Below are 22,542 nucleotides of genomic sequence, written 5' to 3'. Positions count from 1 at the left end.
TCACCAAGTAAACTCGATAAGTATTCACTAGGGTAGGTTCAAGTCCAAAAGACACCTCTCCCGATGCATCTCTTGTCCGCATGTACTCTCAAATTCTTCCTAATTTTTCATTCATGTGGGGGATTGTTGGAAATTATATATTATAATATGAAATATTGTAATATATAATTTTAATAATTGAATGAAAAATAGTGTTAACCAATTTCTTAGAAAGGTTATGTTGTTTAGGTGTATTCCCTTGATAAGTGATGTATACTTATAGATGAAAAGTTACATCTCTTTAATAAGTAGAAATTGGATTCTACATAAACCCATGAAACCATTGGTATTAAAGATAGAAAATTAGAGTTAATTTTTACTCTTGAGAAATAGGGTTTCCCCACTTTGTTTCTCTCATGCTTCGTGTGTCAAATTCCGAGTCGTGTCTTAAGAGTACGGAATATATAAAGTTCGCTAAAGTCCGAAGATTGAAGTGCTTTGACTTCGGATTATAGATTGTTGAATTCTAGGAGATGGACGCCTATTGAACTACAAGTACAAGAGTAAGGGCGAAATTCTATCTTTAAGACATTGCATTTATGCAAGCCTCAATCTCCAAGTTTGTCAGTTTTTCTAACTTTATCTCTAATTGTTTATATTAATCTCATATATAATTGATGTTGTGATTTTTTGTATGAATACTTTCATTGAAATTCTTTTATTATTTTCATATTTTCTAATATTGCTCCAACAATCAAAACTATGAAAAGCCAGTTTTGAGGAGTTTGAAGAATGAAGCATGATGAGGACTCAAAATTAAAAATTTTAATGTGCCCTAATCGACAACATGGATTAGGGTTGGTGGTCATTGGTCAAACTAGTATGTTCTTATCTCCCTAAGACCAACTCTAATGGTGGGCTAAATGCCAAATTTTCCCCCAAATTCCCCCTCCCCAAACACTCCAACCCAAGCTAAAATATTGGGCTAAAAGTCAAACGCTAAAGCTAGGCCAAATACCCCCCCTCAAAATTCCCCCTATGCAAGTGGACTCGCTGGCAATTGGGCCAGTCTCAGCCCGTCCATGCTCCAACGCACCCCATGCGTGCGCCTACAAGGGTTTCCCGACAGGGTGGGCCCCTCTGTCAGGGCATGTGTCTGCCACCCACTTGGGCTCCCAACGGCTATAATTACATCCAAGGGCTGTGATTTAAGGACCGTTGGACCAACGGTCTAGATTCAAATTTCATTTTTTTATAATATGTTATTTTAAAATACATTTAATCCAATAGCTGAGATCGAATATAATCAAATTTAACGGTAAAAAAAAGATCTAACTGTCCAAATTTAAATCCAACGGCAAAAATAATTAAAAAAATTATTTAACTCAAAATTCACCCAAAAACTCTATAAATACCTATGTATTTGTTCAAACATCAACATAAAACTCAGTTTTCTCTTACAATTCTTCCAATTTATCTTTCTACCATTTCTTTCCATTTCCAAATTGTTCAACATGGCAAGAGAGCATATTAGAGGTCCTAATTGAACCTGTGAGGAAGATGTTTCTTTCCATTTCTCTCCTCATCTGAAACCGTTTCCGAAAATCATGAGCAGGAAATCTCGAACGCTCGATGAAATAATCTTTCATCATTCGGTTATGACACTCTTCTCTATCACACTGCATATATAAACGCCCCGTGACAGAACCACGATGGCTAGATTCGCCATGGTGCTCAGATTGCATAAACGAGTTGACAAATTCAACTTCGGCGTTGAACAATTCTGCATCCTCAATCTCGATCATTGCTTGGTATTGTGCCATCTGCATTGCCATGCTACGCCTTCTTCTATCACCCATTGATGAGATATTGAGGATTTTTAGGAAACAAAAACTCTTTGAAAGTTGAAAAATTGGTGAATATAGAGGATGATTGAAGGTTGAAAGGTTGTGTGATCACAAATATTGGACATATGTTTATATAGAGGATGATTGATGAAAGTTGAACGGTTGGTGAAAGTTGAAAGTTTGGTGTTGAACGGTTGGTGAATTGAAAATCTGGTGTTGAATGGTTGGTGAATTGAAAATTTGGTGTTGAATGGTTGGCGAATTGAAAGTTAGCTTAGGGTTGAAAGATTGGTGAAAGTTGAAGGCTTGCTTTGTGAAAATTTAGTGATTTTTCAATATTTATCGGAATTAAACAAATTTTAGATTAAAATGTTCATAAAATTAATTTACAATAGTCTACATACTTTTTTTTTAATTTAATTTAAGAAAAAAATAGCCTAAGTTCATTCTTTAATAATCCCGGGCTAAAATTTTAGGCCAGAACGGTTGGAGCAGAAAAATTGTTTCTAGGCTAAAAGCTAAATTTTCCGGGCTAAAATATTTGGCTTTTAGCCCAACCATTGAAGATGGTCTAATCAGCACAATTTCTTGATTAGGATTCCTCCTGTTGGTAAAAAAAATCTTGATGCCTATACCATCTCTCACAGAACAGAGGAAGATTGTGTAACAACAAAAGTGATGTTAAATTAAAAGAAAAAGGAAAAAAAAAAAAAAAAAGCCATTACGATCTAGTGACATTTTTTTTTTCATTTGTAAGTGGGACGTCTTAGGTTCAATTTTTGCCAAATGCGAATTTGAACCACATTATTATGGCAAGCTCATTATCAAACTTAGCTCACAACCCCTACCCTTTAGTGCAGATAATTTCATTTGCAAATAAAGAAAATAGATTTATAGATAATAAAAAAAAGCTCGTTCCTTCGAGGACTTCCAATAAAATTGGAAGAAACCCCTCATCGAGCTTAAAGTCATACATTACACTCGTATATATGTAAAAATGCTACAAGCATTCTCAAACTATGCATTTTTAGAACTACACTTTTTTCTTTGAAAAAAGGTAAATTCTCACAATATGGTGATACTTGAGAGGTTTGTTTAACTTTTGTCACTTTCTTCGATTTTTGCAAAGCACTATTCTCTTAGAGCATCCTCAATGAGGAGCTCTGTATGGGGCTGTAAAAGTGATAAATATAGCCCATTTTAGAGATCCGATGAATCTTTGGGGCTTTATAAAAGAATTTCTCCCAATGATGAGCTATATATTTCGGGCTCTATATGAGGCTATATATATTTCGGGCTCTATTTAAGGCTATATGAGGCTATATATATATATATATATATATATATATATATATATTTATTTATGTAGTAATTTGATTAAGTGATGATTTTTTTTGTGTTAGCTTTTCTTAAGTTGATTTTTGGATGTGCTATCTTAAATTTTTTTTATGAACCCTTCAACCTAAAAAGTTTAAATTGTGACAAAATTAGATTTTATCACTTATGAATCGTTTGTTGGATTGGATGCCCTTATCTCAATCTCATCTGTTGAAAGAAACAAACCCCCACTTTGCCCTCTGAAATAATTTGATTTTCACATATAACACAACAATTTACCTAGCACCAATTGGTAAATTAGTATCATACAATTTAGAAAAAAAAATTATTTGAAAATTTCACTCATCAATGCCCATGAATGTTAAATCAATTTGAAATTTTAATTCTTATGGAATTTAAAACAATCATTAATTAGCCAAATTGCAAGAAAAATAAGTATGAAAAAAGAATTAAAAAAAAAAATATAAGTGTATTCGCAAATGGGGGGAAAGTGATAAAATTTTGCTCACATGGGTTGCTACTTTTTTGGTGAGACCCATTGTTTTTTAGGGCTAGATGTGGCCCGATGTTATGCTAAGAAAGGAAGTTGCTAGACCCAATGGTAGTCCCATTTTCTGGCTCATTTATGATGAAATTTCTCGCCAAAGCTGGAAATGTGGTAGCCTCACGGAGGATAAAGCCCCCATTAGGGATGCTCTCATTAGATAGAGATTCATAAACCCTAAACTCAATCTCTTATTGGTTAGGAAAACTGAGCAACACGATTAGATTGATCTCATGGTTTATATTAGTTAATGATTAAGAGAATTTTAAATATAACGAAAGATAAAGATTATATTTAAGACTTGTTATATAACGAGTTTTGAATGAATTGTAGTGTCATTCAGTAAAATTCAATGACAAATCAAGTCCCAGACAATTTTCTCGTATTTTTTAATCCATCAGAATTATTATATAAAATATTTTAGTCCAAAACCTCCTCTCACATTCAACTTTTTTTTACAACGACAATCATTGCAGGGTTTAACAGCATAATATAAACATATTTTTTACATATGCTACTTTTATACCATCTTTATTTTCACTTAAAGATGCTAATTTTATACATTAAAACCTTTTCATCCATACAAGATTACATTAATTTGTTAAAAAGAGTAGTATGAGAAGAAAAGAAAAGACATTTCCCAAAAATACCATGTAAATTGTAAAGTAATGAGTAAACCAGAATACAAATTAACAAAAAGGTATCTGAAAGAAGGACACTGAGGCCCAAAAGAAAGAAAATACAGGAAAATACAGAAAAAAGATAAGCTGTTGCTTTTGCTTAACCCTTCTGTCTTAGAGAGAGAGAGAGAGAGAGAGCATAAAAAGTTGGAAGTGGGGTGTCACTTTCAAAAGGCGTGGGTGGTGGCATATAAAGGATGTAATCTACCAGAGCATCCTGCAGACAGTGAGTGCCCTTGACCTCAAACCAACGGTTCTAACTTATGGCCACCAAGTAAAACCCTGAAAATTAAAACAACCTCGAGAGAGAGAAGAGATAAACTTCGATAGGTTTGTCTGATTAGATAAGCTCTTAAGTCGTAAAAGATTAGTGTGGGTAAAGACTTGGTATGCAATGCCACGAGTTTAAATTTTATCACATAATATTATACTATTGGTGCTGTGGGGATCATAGTGAAAGCAAAACATAGAAGATATGTTTGTGAGAGGTGCTTTAAAAACTATTTGCCTTGAGGATATTTGTGCTAACCCACAAAATACGTCAACTATAACGATAAGATATTTTATACACAATTCAATAAAGAATATTACGAGACCGTACCGATAGGTGGAAAACAAAAAGAAAGTAAAATTGGAAAGGGTAATACTTGCATCTCACCATGTGAAGAATGCACATATCTTCCTATATGTGAATAACATGTCTTGACCGGATAAGTTCAATTTATTAATCTTCATTTATAGATCACTCTTACAAAAAATTATTCAAATTGGAGATCGTTTAATCATCCAAAATGCATCAAACAAATGAACGACTCATCATGAGTATATTATTTGGTACTTACATAGTAAGTATGTTTATACATTTGAATGACTAAATGATCTCAGATTAAAATAATTTTTTGTATGAGTGATATAGAAATAAAAATTAAAAGGTTTTGAACAAGTCGGATTATGAAATTTATACGATCAAAATATGTTATTTACAAAAAGAGAATACATGTATTATCCAACTGTAAAAAAGGAGAGTTAAAGGGAACTGAACGGAAGGGATGAGGATCCTCTCTGGATCCTAACATCATAATTATTTATCGTACATCGTGCGATTAGTTTTCGTCAGGTACTATTTGTGTTTAATTTTAAATAAAAAAATTCAAAATGATTTCTAACCGCACGATGTACGATAAACAATTAAGATGTGAGAATCTTTAGAATCTCTACAAATTGAATTCAGATGGGATCCAAATCTGAAGGGGAGGAATTAAATTTTGAAGCTAACTGATTGAAAGAAATAGAGAAAACCTAGAACAAAATAGTTTGATATTTTTTTTGAAGAAGAACTTTTTTTCCTTCTAATCTCTTTTTTCTTCCGTTTTCTCATATTTAAACGATTACAGATAAATCACATTAATATTATATATATATATATATATTTTATAAAAACAATAAGACAAAAAGTAAAATAAAATATAAAAAGAGACGAGGGAAAGGAATGAAAATAAAAAAAGGAAGAATCTTACTTTTTTTTCCTTTTCTTTCCGTGTATTTTGTATAGTTGAAGTATTGTGAAGGAGGTGCAGATATGTGGTACAATGAAAGCAGAGAGAGAGAGAGAGAGAGAGAGAGAGAGAGCAGACGCAATGATGAGATCACAGAGATCTTTAATCCTCTTTCTGACCAAACACTGCCACCCTTACCACTGCCATCATCAACTCCACATGTACATATAGGTGGAGAAAACCATTTAAAGCGTGTATTTTTCTCTCCTCTTCCACCCTCCCTTTAATTCCCCCAATTTCTCACTTTCTCTCTCTAGAAATTGGGATTTGGTATTCTAGTTGTTGGGTTTGCCCGCTCTGCTGGGTAGTGTTAACCCCTATATATAAACAGTTCTGGTAATTAAGTTAGTCTCCATAATAGAGCTGAAGAAGTGTACAATTAAGAGGCACAAATACCAAAAGTAGAGAGACAGAGAGAGAGAGAGAGAGAGAGAGAGAGGGAGATGGGTTAGGCTGGCAAGGGAGCTGGTTTAGCCTTCTCTTTCAGTCTGGTTTGGGTTTTAATTATGGTGGTGGTGGTGGGATGTTCGTGATATGGAACTGAAAACATTGAATGACAGAGGCTTTTGGGAGAGCCAGAAGCAGCAGAAGCAGAAGCAGCTTCAGGGCTCAGAGGAGAGGTGGCAGCACAAGCATCAGGAGATCCCAGCAGCAAAGAAAAACCACTAGCAAAAAGAGGTCTATTTGTAAAAGTAATTGTTGTAGAAGCAGAAGCAGAAGCGGTTGTACTGTTCCATTAAAAACTGGAAGAGGAAAATCACAAGGGTCTGACTCTGGATCCTCAAAGGAATCACGACCACCATTATCTCCATCAAAACCCAATTCTCAATTTTACCCATCTTGTCCAAAGAGAAGAAGAAACCCAGCAGAATCACCACCAAGCTTTCAACTTTCCGTATTTCCAGCAAGACCCACAAACCCAGCATCAGCACCAGCATTTCTTTGGAGAAACCCAGCAGTTGCAGCTGCAAGAACAGCAGCAAGCTCCAAAGAAACGCAGCTTCACTTCTTCTTCTTCAACTTTGGGGGAACAGGGCATCGAACATGCAAGATCAAAAATGGGGGATTCTCACCACCTCCACCACCACCAAGCAACGACGTCATCTCGCCTGGGGATAAGGCCTCCGTCCTCGGGCGCAGGAGTGGTCAGCACAGACATCGTGGAGGTGGTACGAGGCAGCCACATTGTCCGGGCGACGGGCCGGAAAGACAGGCACAGCAAGGTCTGCACGGCGAAAGGCCCGAGGGACCGCCGCGTCCGGCTCGCCGCTCACACCGCCATTCAATTCTACGACGTCCAGGACCGGCTCGGCTACGACCGACCCAGCAAGGCCGTCGATTGGCTAATCAAGAAGGCCAAGGCCGCCATAGACGAGCTAGACGAGCTTCCCTCATGGAACCCACATTCGACTTCAACCACCGCGTCGGTTCCGGGCATGGAGACCCACAATCCGACCACGACCGGCATCCACTGCTTCGCGGGAGTGGACGCAATTGGGTCTGCTAATCAAAGGACAACAATGGTGGGGAGTGGAGTTTCGGAACAGCAAATTGTTCAGAACCCAAATAGCAACTCGACTTTCCTCCCACCGTCGCTCGACTCGGACGCCATTGCAGACACCATAAAGTCCTTTTTCCCAACGGGTGCTTCCGCAATCGCAGCCGCAGCCGAGGCTCCGTCGTCGACGATACAGTTTCATCAGAACTACCCACCTGATTTACTCTCCAGAACCAGCAGCCAGAGCCAAGATCTGCGCCTCTCTCTGCAATCCTTCCAAGACCCAATTCTCCTCCACCAGCACCACGCTCAGACCCATCAAAACGAGCAATCCCTTTTCTCCGGATCCCAAAACCCGCTTGGGTTTGATGGGTCCTCCGCCGCGTGGGCAGAGCATCACCACAACCAGCAGCAGCAAGAGATGAACAGATTCCAGAGAATGGTGGCTTGGAACAGCGGAGGCGGAGATAGCGGTGATAACGGCGGTGGATCATCGTCGTCAGGCGGGTTTACATTCAACTCGCTGCTACCAACACAGCAGAGTGGTACTAGTTCTTTGCAGCAGCAGCAGCCGTCGTTGTTCGGCCAAAGCCAGTTCTTTTTTCAGAGGGGACCCCTTCAGTCCAGTAACTCGCCGTCAATCCGTGCTTGGATGATGGACCAGCAAAACCAACAATCCATTTCTCACGATCATCATCATCAAATCTCGCAATCCATTCATCACCAACCGTCCTTTTCCGGTATGGGATTCACCTCCGGAGGTGGATTCTCCGGCTTCCACATCCCGGCACGAATTCACGGCGAGGAGGAGCACGACGGCATCTCTGACAAGCCGTCCTCTGCTTCCTCCAATTCTCGCCATTGAACCGAAACAAAAAGACTGAACTTCTCTTCAAAAGGTGCTACCTTTGTAAATTTTGGTTCTGATTTTTATCCCCTGTTTTGCTTGTTTTGGATCAATTTTCACACATTGTGTGCTGCTTGTGTTGGTTTTTGTCATTGCAGGGCTCAAGCTCTCATCTCATCTCTCCCTTCCACAGGGAGATTACAAGAGCTACCTGTTGATTCCCAATTCAGATGTGGCCAGGGAGAAGATGTTTCGGTCGCTTTGGTTCAATGGCGTGTGCCTTGGGAAGAAGAAATCTGATGCATGTTCGGGTTTTTTCCGCTCCCTCGGTTCGTTTTAGCTTTCATTTCATCAGTTTGTTGCTTGTTATGTTGTTGTTGCAGCTCTGTTTACATGTTTGAGTTGAGCACTTACAGCTCAAACTTTTTGCTTGCTCTATGTTTGGTTTGTGTTTCTGTTGCTAGACTAGCAATATGTTGCTAATTTGCTTTATTTTCATTCGTAGAGTTAAATGGAAGTTCTGTGTGTTTTGATACATTAGCACAAACCCGATCCCCCAAAATCCGAATTGTTCCGAAAAAGATTGAGAGAACCCCATATCACCCTATATAGGAAATTTGCAGGTTTTAGCCTCTTTCACACCAGAAACGAGAGAAGCACAAAGGGAATTAAGGCCTCTTTTCTTCATCTATTTGGAAATAGTAAACTTCTCATTAGGAGAAAGAGTAGCCTCTAGTGCCCTATGTCATTCTTATGTTCTTTACTACTTTTCAGTGAAAGGGTTCAAAGTCCTCAGCAGCTTGCTCAAACCTGCAAAAAGGAAATTGAAAGCTGAATGCATTGTCTTTTATATATCAATCCTTTCGTTTCGCTTCATGCAAGTCCCTCTCCTGGTTTCCGAAGACGGAACAAAAGTCATTTTCCATAAGCAGTAGAAATTGTTGGGGATGCAGTAGACTCGTAGCTTGTTGTTTAAGTCCATTTTCTTCCCAAAGATGCAATCTTTGGTAAATTCCCGACTTAAGCAGTGTTTCCCTTTTAGCTCCATATTGCTCTGCTTTGGCATTGCAGCATATAAGGAGTAAAATTTGAATGTGGAGACTAGGATTTTGAAATGGCTAAAACATCTCTTGTTTCTTGTGAAAGTGACAGCATAGTTTGATGAATCTTGAAAACCGCATTTACCCAATTGAGTGTGAGCTGAACATGGTCCTGTCGGCACTTTGACTGCTACAAGAATCATTGTCAACCTTTTTACCTACATTGAGTCCCTTTTTTACCTCAACAGGTAGAATTTTTGGTTCAACTAGCTTAGTTTGGTTCAACTGACTGGCTAGGTGTCTGACCACATCATTTATAGGACATCTTTCTTTAAAGTATGCGACCCCTTGTATTTTGATGTCACCCGGTTCCACATGGGATCCAACTGATGTGATAATCACCCTAGTCCATAAAACTACTGCAACGATTTACCTACACTAAATATGACTTGCGGTAATATCCTGAATCAGTAACGCAATGCTGTGAATTTTAACTTTGTCACATAATACTTTGTTATTAGCTTGAGACACTGTCACAGTTGCACTCCCCCGTAACCGGTGTAGGCAAGTCACCTTCCAAAGTTACATTTGAGTTTTGACACAAGGGTGCGTCCATGTTTTGGAAGGAATCTAAGGGTCATGACCTATGTGAACTAAAATGATTAGGAGGAGGGAGCCATGAAGGGGTGGGGATTGGGATGATCACAAACACACTCTCAATTATGGAGAGAATGAAAACACAGATGGATACCACCAAAATCTGGTACTTGCCCATCTGTCCAGAATGGTCCCCTCCCCTCTCTAACCCCTGTAAATCTCAGTGCCCTAATAAAAATCTTTCAAGGCACCTAGCTGGAAATAACTTTGTTTTTCCCTTTTTTTATTTGGCCCCTTTTATTTTATTTTTTAATTTTTTTGCCCTTCAAGATAAAACATCTATTAGGTAGCTTCTATTGAGATGGTGACACTGCAATAGAAAGTGAATGTACAAATATGGAGTTTTCGATTTTTTTGTGTGCAAGTTCAACGGAAACCTAGAGGATAAGATGGTTGGGATCTAAGTCGCTTTGAAATTGCGTTGGCAGTCAATCCCACTTCGATTCTCAAAAAGAATTCCTCTCGAGTGACTATCGCTTTTAGCGCTCATTGTAACTATTCATAAAATGGTTGAGATTTAGGTCGCGATGGAATTGTGCTCGCATGCAATCCCACTTCGATTCTTGAAAAGAATTTCTCTTGAGTTACAATCGCTTTTGTGCCCTTTGTTACTCTTCATATGGCGGTTGGGGTTTGAATCGCATTGCAATGGTGCTCACATGCAATCGCACTTTGATTCTCAAAAAGAATTTCTCTTGAGTTAATATCGCATTTAGCTTTTTATTATTATTCATAGGACGATTGGGATTTGAGTTGCATTACAATTGTGCTCACATGCAATCCCACTTCGAAAGGAAATCCTCTCGACAAACTACTACTTTTAGCACTCTTTGGCAATATTCATGTGTCAAGATGGAGTTGCTAGATAAATATGCACGTTTGCACAATATTTTACCTTTTAAGGTCGGATTGGAAAAATTTTAAGTTAAGAATGTATTGTTGGGTTGCAGGATCATTTCTACGGTAAGATATAGCAAAACGGGAAAACTATTCCACCATATCATAGCGTTTTGGACCACTAATACAAAACTACGTATCTTTTCATGTGGCGTTGTATTATGACTGAGTACGCCACACTGATAGTGAACTCGTCTCCTTATCTCACGTCTGAATTTAGATGACCTAACAAAGCATTTGGGTAATGAATGAATTATGTGAATCCAATTATATTAATTATTACTAAAAAATATATTAATTAAGCTGTGGTGAAACTAATATACCATATGTTCACGCACGCATGTAAGCTGAAAGCTTATCTATCTTTTCCGTGCATATTGGTTTTCTGCTCTACAGCTTTCAGCCCATATTCCGCCCCACATTTCAAAGAAACTTCTCAATGTGCGGGATTACGGTTTGTGATAACAAGTGTAATAATATAATAAGTTAAATATTTTTTTTTTAAGTTTTTAATCAATTGTATTATTACATTTGGTATACCGAGTCATATTCCGTCACATTGAAAAATCTCCGCAGATTTTGTCACAATTTCTGACACACCCCGTCCCGAAGGAGGGCATGCTGGCCGTCATCCGATTGATTCCTTATTTCACCTGTTATATTGATGCATCCATATTCTGTCATTGACATTATTGCATGGCATACTTGCTGGATTTTGGTAAAGATTAATGTTTTGAGAGATTTGAACAAATATTATGCTATTATGTTATTTTCTGGGAAAGTATACAAGTTTTACAGCGAGGGGTTAGAAATGTTTTAAATGAAATGTTTTCAAAAAACTTTGTTTTACTGACCCACTCAATTTTGTTTTGCGCCCCTCCAGGTTCTAGATAGCAGAGCTCTGGTGGCCACGAGGAATCCAGCGGTGTTCTGACAGAATTCACAAAAGTATGACTCACCCTCGGGTGTTTCATCTTAATAATGGTTCTAGATAGCAGAGCTTTGGTGGCCACGAGGAATCCAGCGGTGTTCTGACAGAATTCACAAAAGTAGGACTCACCCTCGAGTGTTTCATCTTAATAATTGTATTTTTAAAGCTTCCGAACTGTGTAAATGGTTACGTCACTCTCACGTGACGACCAGCATGCCCTCCTTCGAGACGGGGTGTGTCAATTTCTAATTCATTAATTAATACAGCATTAAAAAACATAAAATAAATTATTGGAGATTAAAGAATTTAAATCATTGAGTTGAGCAGTTGAGATTATAGGTTAAGGACACACACAAGATCTTCAATTGCACGGATGGGCATTAAAAATAACAAGTAATATATTTTATGCAATATAATATTAATTATAAGAATCCAACATGCAAAGCTCGTTAGGTCGCACCAACCACATGCGTAAAAGCAGCGCACAATGAAAAATGATCGAGTAATGCTATTCATACCATGTTTTTATACCATATTTCTATACCACCTTAAGTGGCATCTGATGTGGACAATCACATCATTTGAAAAATTTGTAAAACCCAAGAAAAGGAAGGAGAAATACTCCTCATATACCACAATCATCATTTAATTAACTAGTTTTGCTTAATTATTAGTTTATTAAATAATGAACTAAATTTAAAAATCTGATTAATTCAAATGATGTGGCTGTCCACGTCAAATGTCACATAAGGTGGTATGAAAATGTGGTACAAAAGTATGGTATGAATAGCATTACTCCTATTCTAACCATGATTTGTTTAATGGGAGTGATTTCAGCACTACTATTTTCATCTTTTTCACTCCTCTCAATTTTGTGCCTTGATTTTTCTTTTAATTTTTCAATCTAATAACTAAACGAGAAGGAAGTGAAAACACTTTTTTTTTGTTACACACTTCTCTTTATTTCTGGCAATGAAATTAAATTATTTACACAAAAACAAGGACATAATTAAACAGACGTGTGATGTGATTATCATTTAATTAACTCTTCAATTATTCAAGATAATTTGGTTTAACGACACGTAAATTTTCACTTTATAACTTAAAGAGAGAGAATAGTTTTAATCTCGTGAACAACAATTGTTGATTAACAAAACAAGAAATAACCCTTCGCTTCCAATTTGAAAATTGCTTGATACAAAGTTTGGAATAAGCATAATCTCACAAGACTCGTCGTGAAACCATAACTTCAACAGTTGTCTTCTCTGAGTCGTCCACCTGGAGCTCACCAGTTATGCTGCCATGCATTCAATGCCAGATGATCTTAGCAGCTTGTACAATTGGATTAAGATCCATTTCCCAGGAAAAAAATATCTAAAAACACATGAATCTGTTGGCCTTTGTTATCGCCATTCTTTGGAAATGGACCGCTGGAGGTGCAATGATTACTTGGATTGCCAAGGGACCAGACAATGCATTTATTTTTTCCTTACATTTGTTGTAGAAGTATACCCTGAGCTATATAAGCCAAAATTGGAGTCCAGGTTGTCCGACAAAGCTCTTATTCGAGTTTTGATTGCATCAACCATCGTCGGTGAGATTTGGAGCCGTGACTTGAATTGACAAAATAAAGACTGAGTGTTGCTAAATGAAATGATTATGGACGATAATCGAATATTTTATACTTTGTTGTATTGTGGAAGTGATTTGCCAGGATTCTTTTAGCAAACTCATTCGAGTGGGGGCAAATAATACTTTAAGGAAACCATTCAAATTATTCTCTATATTTTTACATTTACTCTAACAATTGTATAGATTACCTCAAAGTTATCCTTTAGCAAATTCATTCGAGTAGAGGCAAATAACAATTGTTTCTAGAGTGTTGCTAAGACGCTCCCACTCCGACTATATGGGCTGCCATTAGATTACCTCAATGATAATTGACCACCAAAATTCTTGATCCATGGTGAACAAAAGAATAAGCCTATACGGACACTACTAAGGCGATATAATCCCACATCGAAATGTATTACAATAATCTACAAGTAAAAAAATACATGATCTATTGCTATTAGCATTGATGCCTTTTAAGATAAAATTTCATACCTATAAGGCACTCAATTTGAATGTCATTAGGTTATATAATTTTAGCCTTCTATATATTTCCATTATATAGAGTTTACAAGGAGAGTTTGAGTTGATATGCTAAGCCCGCAAAACCAAGTTCATATGGTTCTTCTATCTCATTCAATGCGTTGCAACAAAAAACTTCTACTCAGTTTCAATGATTCAACAATCATGCAGCCTAAGGATTTGAATTATGTAATTTATGTATTGATCTCTTTCGTTACTTCTTGTGTTTTAAAAGAGTTTGGTTTCATAGTATCTACTCTATATAATGAAAATATACAGAAGGCTAAAATTATCTAGTCACGTTGCATTCAAATTGAGTCCCTTAGTAGTATCATCCCTCTGCGTCTAACGACATCCCTCTCCACGCCATATTGGCTCTTTTCGTTGTTGTCTCTAGTCCCAATGTCGCCAACTTTCTCAATTCTCACCATTAGTTGGATCATAACAACTATCCATTGCGGAAGACTCAATTCATCCCTCTCCTTCGTAGTAGAGGTCTTTTGCCTTTTGTTGATGGTTCATCTCAGTATCCTTCTGCCTTTGTAATTGATGATGAAGGAAATTTGACTGATGAAGTCAATCCATCTTTGAAGCATGGATTCAATAAGATCAATTAGTCTTGTTGAAGCATGGATTGACTTCATCAGTCAAATTTCCTTCATCATCAGCGATAAAGGCAGGAGGACACACACAAGATCTTTAACTGCACGGATGCGCATTAAAAATATATAACAAGTAATATATTTATGCAAAAAAACAAACAATATAATATAAAGCATAGGAATCTTCAAACAAAGCTCATTAGGTCGCACCACCCACAAATGTACAAAAACAGCACACAATGAAAAAAGAAACCCTATTCTAACATGATTTGTTTAAGGGAAATTTAACGAAAAGCTTCCGGTACTGTTCATTTTAACGAAAAATCACATGATTTGTTTAAGCCAACTTCTCACTGTTAAGTTGGATCGTAACAACTATCCATTGCAGAAGTCTCAATTCATCCCTCTCCTCGTTAGTAGGGGTCTTCTGCCATTTGTTGATGGTTCATCTCAGTGTCCTCATGCCCTTATCACTGATGATGAAGGAAATTTGACTCCAAATTTGACGCATGGATTCAACAAGACCAAGCCCCAGTTTGGGTTGAGGTGATTTTAAAAAAAGCTCCTATGAAAAAAAGCTGGGAGTGTTTTTGGTGTTTGGTAAACTTAAAAAAAAAGGCTTATTTTGGAAGCTGCTGTGAGAATAAGCTGAAATCAAAGGAAAAAGCTGAAGCTGCAATTTGTAGCTTTGGAAAACTGGCTTTTTTTCAAAGCACATAGAACTACAGTGCTCCTTTAATGAAAAGATCCACTATCAGACTGCTTTTTTTTCCAAAAGCACTTTTACAAAAAAGTTTACCAAACACTCTGCTGATTTATTTCACAGCAGTAGTCTTGTCCTGGCTGCTCAGTTCTCTCACTCCCAATGTGCTGTTTGTTATTAAATTTTTTGTTGCTGCTGCTAGGAAGACCCCCCAGGAACAATATGCTTCATCGCATAATCGTGTGCTTCAACATCGTGGTGAGTTAATGAATCTAGGATTGGCTTCATCAGCCAAGTTTCCTTCATCATTAGTGATAAATGGAGGAGGACACTAAGATGAACTATCCAGACCCCTACTACGAAGGAGAGGGATGAATTGAGCCCTCCACAATGGATAGTTGTTACGATTCAATTTAATAGTGAGAAAGTTGGGGACATTGAGACTAAAGACGTCAGCAGAAAGAGCCATGGGGTGAAGAGGGATGTCTTTGTACTCAGAGATGGATGGTACCGGTACGGTATTCGGTTTGAATGTAATTAGGCTTAGATAATTTTAGCCTTCTCTATATTTCCATTATATAGAGTTTACAAAGAGAGTTTCAGATGAAACCAAACTCTTTAAAAACATAACAGATAACATAAGAAAATATATATATTACAAAAATACTTAATTCAAAACCCCAAGGCTGCAGAATCGTTGAATCGTTCAAACTGAGTAGAAGCTTTCTGTTGCGACGCATTGCATGAGATAGAATAACCATTCCAATTTGGTTTTGGTGGGCTTAGCTTATTAATACCTAAGTCCATTTGACCTGACATGGACAACTAGCTAGCCTTTGCTTCAATTTCAGGCCTAACAAGGACCATAAAGTTCACAACAAAAGTTTATGGTGCATGCATTTTGCTGCTTCACCTACGACAGACATGGGCAGTAATGCGTTTCACAACAACAAAGCTGGGTTAATCTGGTTTCACTTAGAAGAAATTGATTCGATATGGAAAGAATGGACAAAATAGACTCCGTTGTTGGTCGCATTCTTATTGATGAAAAGTTCACATGAAATGGCATGGGAAATGTGGTAAAGAATGTTTAAAACAGATAGAAAACTGTGGCTAACAACCGCGGACACAGAAGTTAAACAGGAGTAAATTCTGTTATGAGTACCAAAAGGGCAAAACAATGTATCTGCAAAGGAAGGTAAAGAAAAGATGCCGGTGGCAAGTAGATGAAAATTAGGTTAACCTCCACACAACGCGTATTAATCTTTGGGATGCTACGAAATGGCCCTCGTTGCTCATACAGAAAAGCAAAAAACAAAAAGACTTGATGCAATTAGTAGTTGAACACTTCACTATATTTGTATTTGATTTTGTCAATTTTCTGATGTGATATTATTACGTTCTTCAACGTTACCTCAAGTTTCTTAAGCTTAATGTGTGTGGATCCCTTGACCATGGCGAGGTCAAATTTGATCTTATTCTATTCCCCTAAATGTTAATACCTCAGTGCAGTTGTTGCTTGTACCCTAAACCATTTCACCTTCAGTCAAATATTGATATCTAGATCACTGATCCCTTTAGATGAAATAATTTCTTTCTTGCATGCCATTTGATTTTCTGCATCATAAATGACTGATACTACAAGGACAAAGAGTTTTGAAAAAATACAAATGACTTAATCATACCGAAGCACATATACTCACACGAAAATTATAATATACAACCGAAGCGCGAAAATATTGCACTCGTTATAATGATTTACCTTTGGTGTTAAAAATGAAGCTTAAATCCGAGCGGCAGCTTTATCTTCAATTGGCCTTCTAGGGACACCAGGACCTGCATTTGATTTTTCGACACCAGACTGTACCTCCCTTAAAATAGGGTATCAATGCAGATTAGAATATAGTAACAGACACAAAATTTGAGAGGCAATTCTTGAGGAAAAGTTGATGAGCCAATCAATTTCCCAATGAAAAACTTCAATAGAAGTAAAAGTAATTTACGTTGCTTCCATGTTCAATCTATCTTTCCAGATATTAACCATCTTCATAAGCCCGAATCTCTCCTTGTACTCATTCGTATTAATCAAGATGCTGCTAATATGCCACAGTACAGAACACTTCATATATACCAGATACAATTCAGAAAACTGCAGAATTTCCTTCACAAATCAGGCACATAAATCACATGCTCTATCACATAAACCACAATACAAGTGCCAGGAAATTGTGAGGACACTTACCAAAATATACAAAACGGGATCGAAAGAGGAACCAAATGATTCCGGATCGACACCTAAAACTCCAGATACAGAAACAGGACAACGGAAAGTGGAAGCAAGGGTGATGTTTGGGGACAAAAGGGAGATGGTTGGATAGGTCGGATTATATCGTAACAGAAGTTGGACTAGAATACAAAAGCTTAAACCCTAAACCTAAATAGAGTTTTATGGTTATTTTGAAAACAATCAAAATACACTAAAAAGTCGAACAATACAAAACGCACAGTCTGGTATGTTTGCAGAATATAAAATGGTTAATATGGTGAAATTTCGATGAAGAAGTGTAGAAAAATAAGGTTAAAAAAACTAAAATATAACTGAAAATATGGTCCCGGCGGGGCTCGAACCCGCGACCTTCGGCTCATAAGACCAACGCTCTAACCAACTGAGCTACGGGACCTACTCATTGTAATAAACTGATTTAACATTGTTATAACAGACTGCGGATTGAAAGTTCTACGAACAATTGTATGGGTTATTCTGTTAATTCACACCTGTTCATTTAATTCGTAAAGGGATTTTTTCTAGATGGAGTAGAGTCCAACCAAAAAAATAGCAAGCACCCGCACCTAGCCGTTCATTCACCCAATCTATATCTATACTACTTATTAGGGGTGGGTTCAAAAAACCAAAAACCAAATCGAACCGAAACCGAAAAAACCGAACCGAATTGAAAAAACCGAACCAAAATGAATTCTTTTGGTTCGGTTCGGTTTTAGTGATCTAGAAACCGAACCAAACCAAACCAAACCGAATTAATTAAATTAATTTTTTATTTAATTATTTGTTTTGGGTATTATTTTCTAAAATTTGTATGTTAAAATGTGCTAAATCCAATGTGTTGCCAAACTTTAAGCTCAAAATATTAAAAAAAAGGCCTATAAAAACTCCAAACCCTAACCTATTATTTCTCCCCCATATAAGGTTCCGGAACCAAACCTCCCCCTGAAGTACCTACATCCATCTCCATAGCACTGTCTACTTCTGCCCCAACTTTCTTTTCCAAATCTACTCTTATATAACATGTAACAGAATCCATAAACATTTATTTCGGGTAGATTACTTGCGTAATTTGTGATGGAAAAGAATCCAACACACACTAAATAAATCCACCCACGCATTACTTTTACTAATCAAGTTGTCAACATGCAGTTACAAGCAAACATCCCTGATCTTTGAACAACATTATACAATTTAACTTTTCTAAGTCATTTGTACGATTTTTATGTTGTGAGGTTGTTAGTTTGGACTTTAGGGTTTAAGGTTGTTAGTTTGGACTTTGGAAGACTAATTGATGATTTTAGTTCAACTTTAAATGTTTATTTTCATTGTCTTTGATTCTAGTTAGAATGCTTATGTTATGATTGTGTGTGGAGATGTTAAAATTTAAAATTTCAATGTTTTTCATTTTTTGAAAAACAAAAAACAAAAAACCGAAACCGAACCAAAAAAAATATGAACCGAACCGAAATTTCGGTTTGATTTCGATTTTAGCAAAAAACCGAACCGATTTGAACCGAACCCACCCCTACTACTTATCAAAGGTTTGTTTCAAAGTATTTGGACTAAAAGTGTTTTTAGAGAAAATATTTTTGGGTTTCAAAAGTATTTGAAGTGCTTTTTGCAAGAAGCACTTATGAGTTACGTGCTTCTTACAAGATGCACTTCAAGTGTTTTTCTAAGATTCACTTGCATTTTTATTATGGATTGGTTCCATAAACATTTTCATCATAAGCGCTTTCAGTCATTTCAAAAAGAGTCCTAATAAGACACTTTTTATCAATCAAAAGATGGTGAAAATGCCATTCTAAAAATCTATCCATAAAACTAAAGAAAAATAATCAAAATAAAAATTATGGCCAATATGATAAAGGTTTTATCACAAATGGTCTTTGAAATTAACTTACACCATCAAGATGATCTCTGAAATAAAAGATCGATCAATGTAGTCCCTGAAAATAGGTGTCGCAAATCAATGTGGTATTTCAGTCACAATTTTGCCAAAAATTATATTATATATTGATATGACACAAATGGGTACCACAAGATTTACGAGTTTTAATAACAAATGTCCCTGAAATGACCCCACACCATCAAGATTGTTTCTAAAATTGAAAATCGATTACTATAATCTCTGAATATAGGTGTCGCAAATTAATATGGTCATTCCGTTACAATTCAGCTAAAATTTTTGTTATGTGCTGATGTGGGATTAATATTTTAGTAATTAATTTAAAAAGTTATCAAAATACGTTTTTGCAAAATGGCATATCTCAAGGCAAAGCTCGCCGTTCTCTGCGTCACAAGGATCACCGGATGAGTGCCCAACAAGCTCTCTAAGATTAAGGTTGTGAGGAAATCGATCGCCCAAATGTTAACATTGAAGTCACACCAATCTAAGCCGTCACAAAGGTGGTATCGATCTTGGTCCAAGTCGGTGAAGGGTGTCAAAGAGTATAAAGATAAGTGTCTTGAGATTTTTTTTCAAAGAAGAGACAGCAAGGGCTACCATAGATAAAGGTAGAGGAGTGTGGGTTGGGATTGGAGTTAATTACGAGATTGGGTTTTTGGGTTGACAACTTTTTAATTGTGACAGAATGGTCACATTAATATGACACATATGTCTAGGACTACATTAATTGATTTTCATCTTGATGTGGTTAATTTCAAGATCATTTGTGATAAGAAAAGGACTTATGGTGCCCATTTATGTGTCACAACAGGATATATTAGAATTTTTGACAATATTATGACAAAATGACCACATTAATTTGTGACAACCATTTTTCTTGGGAAAACTAACGAAAAGTTGAAAAAAAACTTTAGTTTTAATGAAAAATGACAAATAAATGTGTAGTGAATAGTACCAGGGAAAGATAAAAAAAATGGTTTTTCATTAAAAGTGAATAGTACCGGAAGTGTTTTATTAAACTCCCTTTTTTCTTCCACCTTCCTCTCTCTTCCATGTTGTTCTCCTAATATAATAAACTTTTGGTGATGAAACATTTACCCATAAACAGTCACTAAAAATATAAACAACCTCTTCAGCGACCAAAAACCGTTTGAAGGTCGTCACAAAAAACTTTTAGTGACCAAAACTATTTATACTTTCTCTTTTTATTTTAATAATCACTTGCATGGTATGTGTACAATTGCTTGTATATATTATGATTTATGCTATGTTGATATTTGGGACGAGAAAATCATTTAGAAACAATGTTGCTAGATTTTTTTTTCTTTTCGTTTTAAATTCAAATTTTTTTTTTTTTTAACAAAAAATCCCATTTTTAAATGGCAGAAAGATACCCTCCAATTCATTATGTCCATTATTACATTAACTATTATAAATTGTCTTCCACAATAAACCCAGCAAATAGGTGTCAAAATCTTGTTCATCATGGGATTTAAATTTGAAACCTACTCCCAGATATTAACTACTGTAAATCTAAGAATGTTTGATCAAGAAAGCTGAAAAATGAAGCAAGAAAGAAGAGCTCAGAGAGAGAGAATAGTGCACTCAAAAGATGAATATTCATTCAATGTAATTGTTCAATACAATCATAAAACTAACATATAAAGGCTACCAACCGACTTAATGACTAGAAAACTTTTATCCAATCTAACCAAATCTTAACAGATCCAATCCAACCAAATCTTATCTAAAATAACCACTTTTCAACAAATCCTAGTTGGCAGATATACCTACAAACTTGCCATGTGTCCTCACTTATCATCCCCCCTCAATCTCAGGTAGGGTAACCAATCCGGAGATTGCAGCAATGTTTGTAAAACGCAGGTCCATGAAGCCCCTTTGTAAAGACATCAGCTGTCTGATCCTCAGTGGGAACATATTGCACCAGTAAATCTTTCTTCTGGACTTTCTCACAAACGAAGTGGAAGTCAGTATCAAGGTGCTTAATCCTCGTATGAAAAACTGGATTCGCACATAAAGCAAGGGCTGAGAGATTATCACAATGGAGAAGTGGGGGATATGACAGAAACTGATGCAAATCTTTCAACAGAAGATGTATCCATGCCATATCCGCAACACAATGAGCCAAGGCTTTATATTCTGCCTCGGTGGAACTTCGAGAAACCGAAGATTGCTTCTTAGACTGCCAGGAAATAGGATTGTTGCCCATATAAACCACAAAACCAGTTATTGATCGTCGAGTATTAGGATCGGCTGCCCAGTCCGAATCGGAAAATGCAGTAATAGACTGATCTGAAGATGCAGAATATGTAAGACCACAATTGATAGTGCCTTGTACATATCGAAGAATGCGTTTGACAAGAGCATAATGAACATCTGTAGGATTGTTCATATACTGACACGCAACATTGACAGAATAAGAAAGATCTGGTCGTGTAAACATTAAATATTGAAGTGCACCCACCAAACTCCTATAAGTAGTTGGATCAATTAAAGGAGTACCCTCAGATAACAACAATTGAGTATTTGGCTTGCATGGTGTGGGGGCAGGTTTGCAAGTGTCCATTCCAGCCTTGTGAATCAACTCCTGAGCATACTTGGATTGATTAATAAAGATATCACCATTATCTTTATAGGTAAGTTGCAGTCCCAAAAAATATGAAAGTTTTCCTAAATCTTTCAGCTCAAACACATCACCTAACTCCTGAATAACTGTTTGAACTTTGCTGGCATTGGAACCTGTCAAGATTATATCATCAACATAGAGTAGAAGAGCTATTACATCATTGTCATCACGTTTGATAAAGAGACTCGTATCCGACTGAGACATGTGAAATCCCATAGCTGGTAAATAACCTGTGAATTTAGCATTCCAGGCACGAGGTGCTTGTTTTAAACCATAGAGAGATTTCACCAATTTACAAACATACTCAGGATGATTAGAGTCCACAAAACCCTGTGGCTACTTCATATACACTTCTTCCTCCAAATCACCATGTAAGAAGGCATTTTTGATATCAAGCTGTCTTAACTTCCATTTGTATTGAGCAGCAAGAGAGATAATCAATCGCACAGT

At 36.7% G+C, this 22,542-nt stretch overlaps 2 protein-coding genes, 1 long non-coding RNA gene and 1 other non-coding gene across 5 annotated transcripts; 1 reads left to right on the top strand and 3 right to left on the bottom strand.

The window, feature by feature from the left end:
- The first annotated feature begins 5,972 nt into the window (after positions 1-5,972).
- On the top strand, positions 5,973-8,824 carry LOC126589892 (transcription factor TCP4-like). The gene is made up of 2 exons (XM_050255330.1): positions 5,973-8,341; positions 8,448-8,824. The coding sequence occupies exon 1, from the start codon at positions 7,003-7,005 to the stop codon at positions 8,305-8,307; it is 1,305 nt and encodes a 434-aa protein (XP_050111287.1). The 5' UTR covers positions 5,973-7,002; the 3' UTR covers positions 8,308-8,341; positions 8,448-8,824.
- A 5,302-nt stretch (positions 8,825-14,126) lies between these two features.
- LOC126589890 (uncharacterized) lies at positions 14,127-17,631 on the bottom strand. Of its 2 annotated transcripts, XR_007611994.1 has the most exons (3): positions 17,495-17,631; positions 17,015-17,401; positions 14,127-14,650 (listed from the first exon to the last, which is right to left on the bottom strand). It is a non-coding gene; the product is annotated as an uncharacterized LOC126589890 (long non-coding RNA). The 2 variants fall into 2 exon arrangements; XR_007611993.1 differs by having other exon boundaries at positions 17,015-17,631.
- A 228-nt stretch (positions 17,632-17,859) lies between these two features.
- On the bottom strand, positions 17,860-17,933 carry TRNAI-UAU (transfer RNA isoleucine (anticodon UAU)). The gene has a single exon. It is a non-coding gene; the product is annotated as a tRNA-Ile (tRNA).
- A 3,346-nt stretch (positions 17,934-21,279) lies between these two features.
- On the bottom strand, positions 21,280-22,308 carry LOC126590450 (uncharacterized mitochondrial protein AtMg00810-like). The gene has a single exon (XM_050255908.1). The coding sequence runs from the start codon at positions 22,306-22,308 to the stop codon at positions 21,280-21,282; it is 1,029 nt and encodes a 342-aa protein (XP_050111865.1).
- Between the last annotated feature and the right edge of the window lie 234 nt (positions 22,309-22,542).

Source organism: Malus sylvestris, chromosome 11, assembly GCF_916048215.2.
Source record: "Malus sylvestris chromosome 11, drMalSylv7.2, whole genome shotgun sequence".
Lineage (NCBI taxonomy): Eukaryota > Viridiplantae > Streptophyta > Magnoliopsida > Rosales > Rosaceae > Malus > Malus sylvestris.
This window is presented reverse-complemented; position numbering and strand designations above follow the sequence as displayed.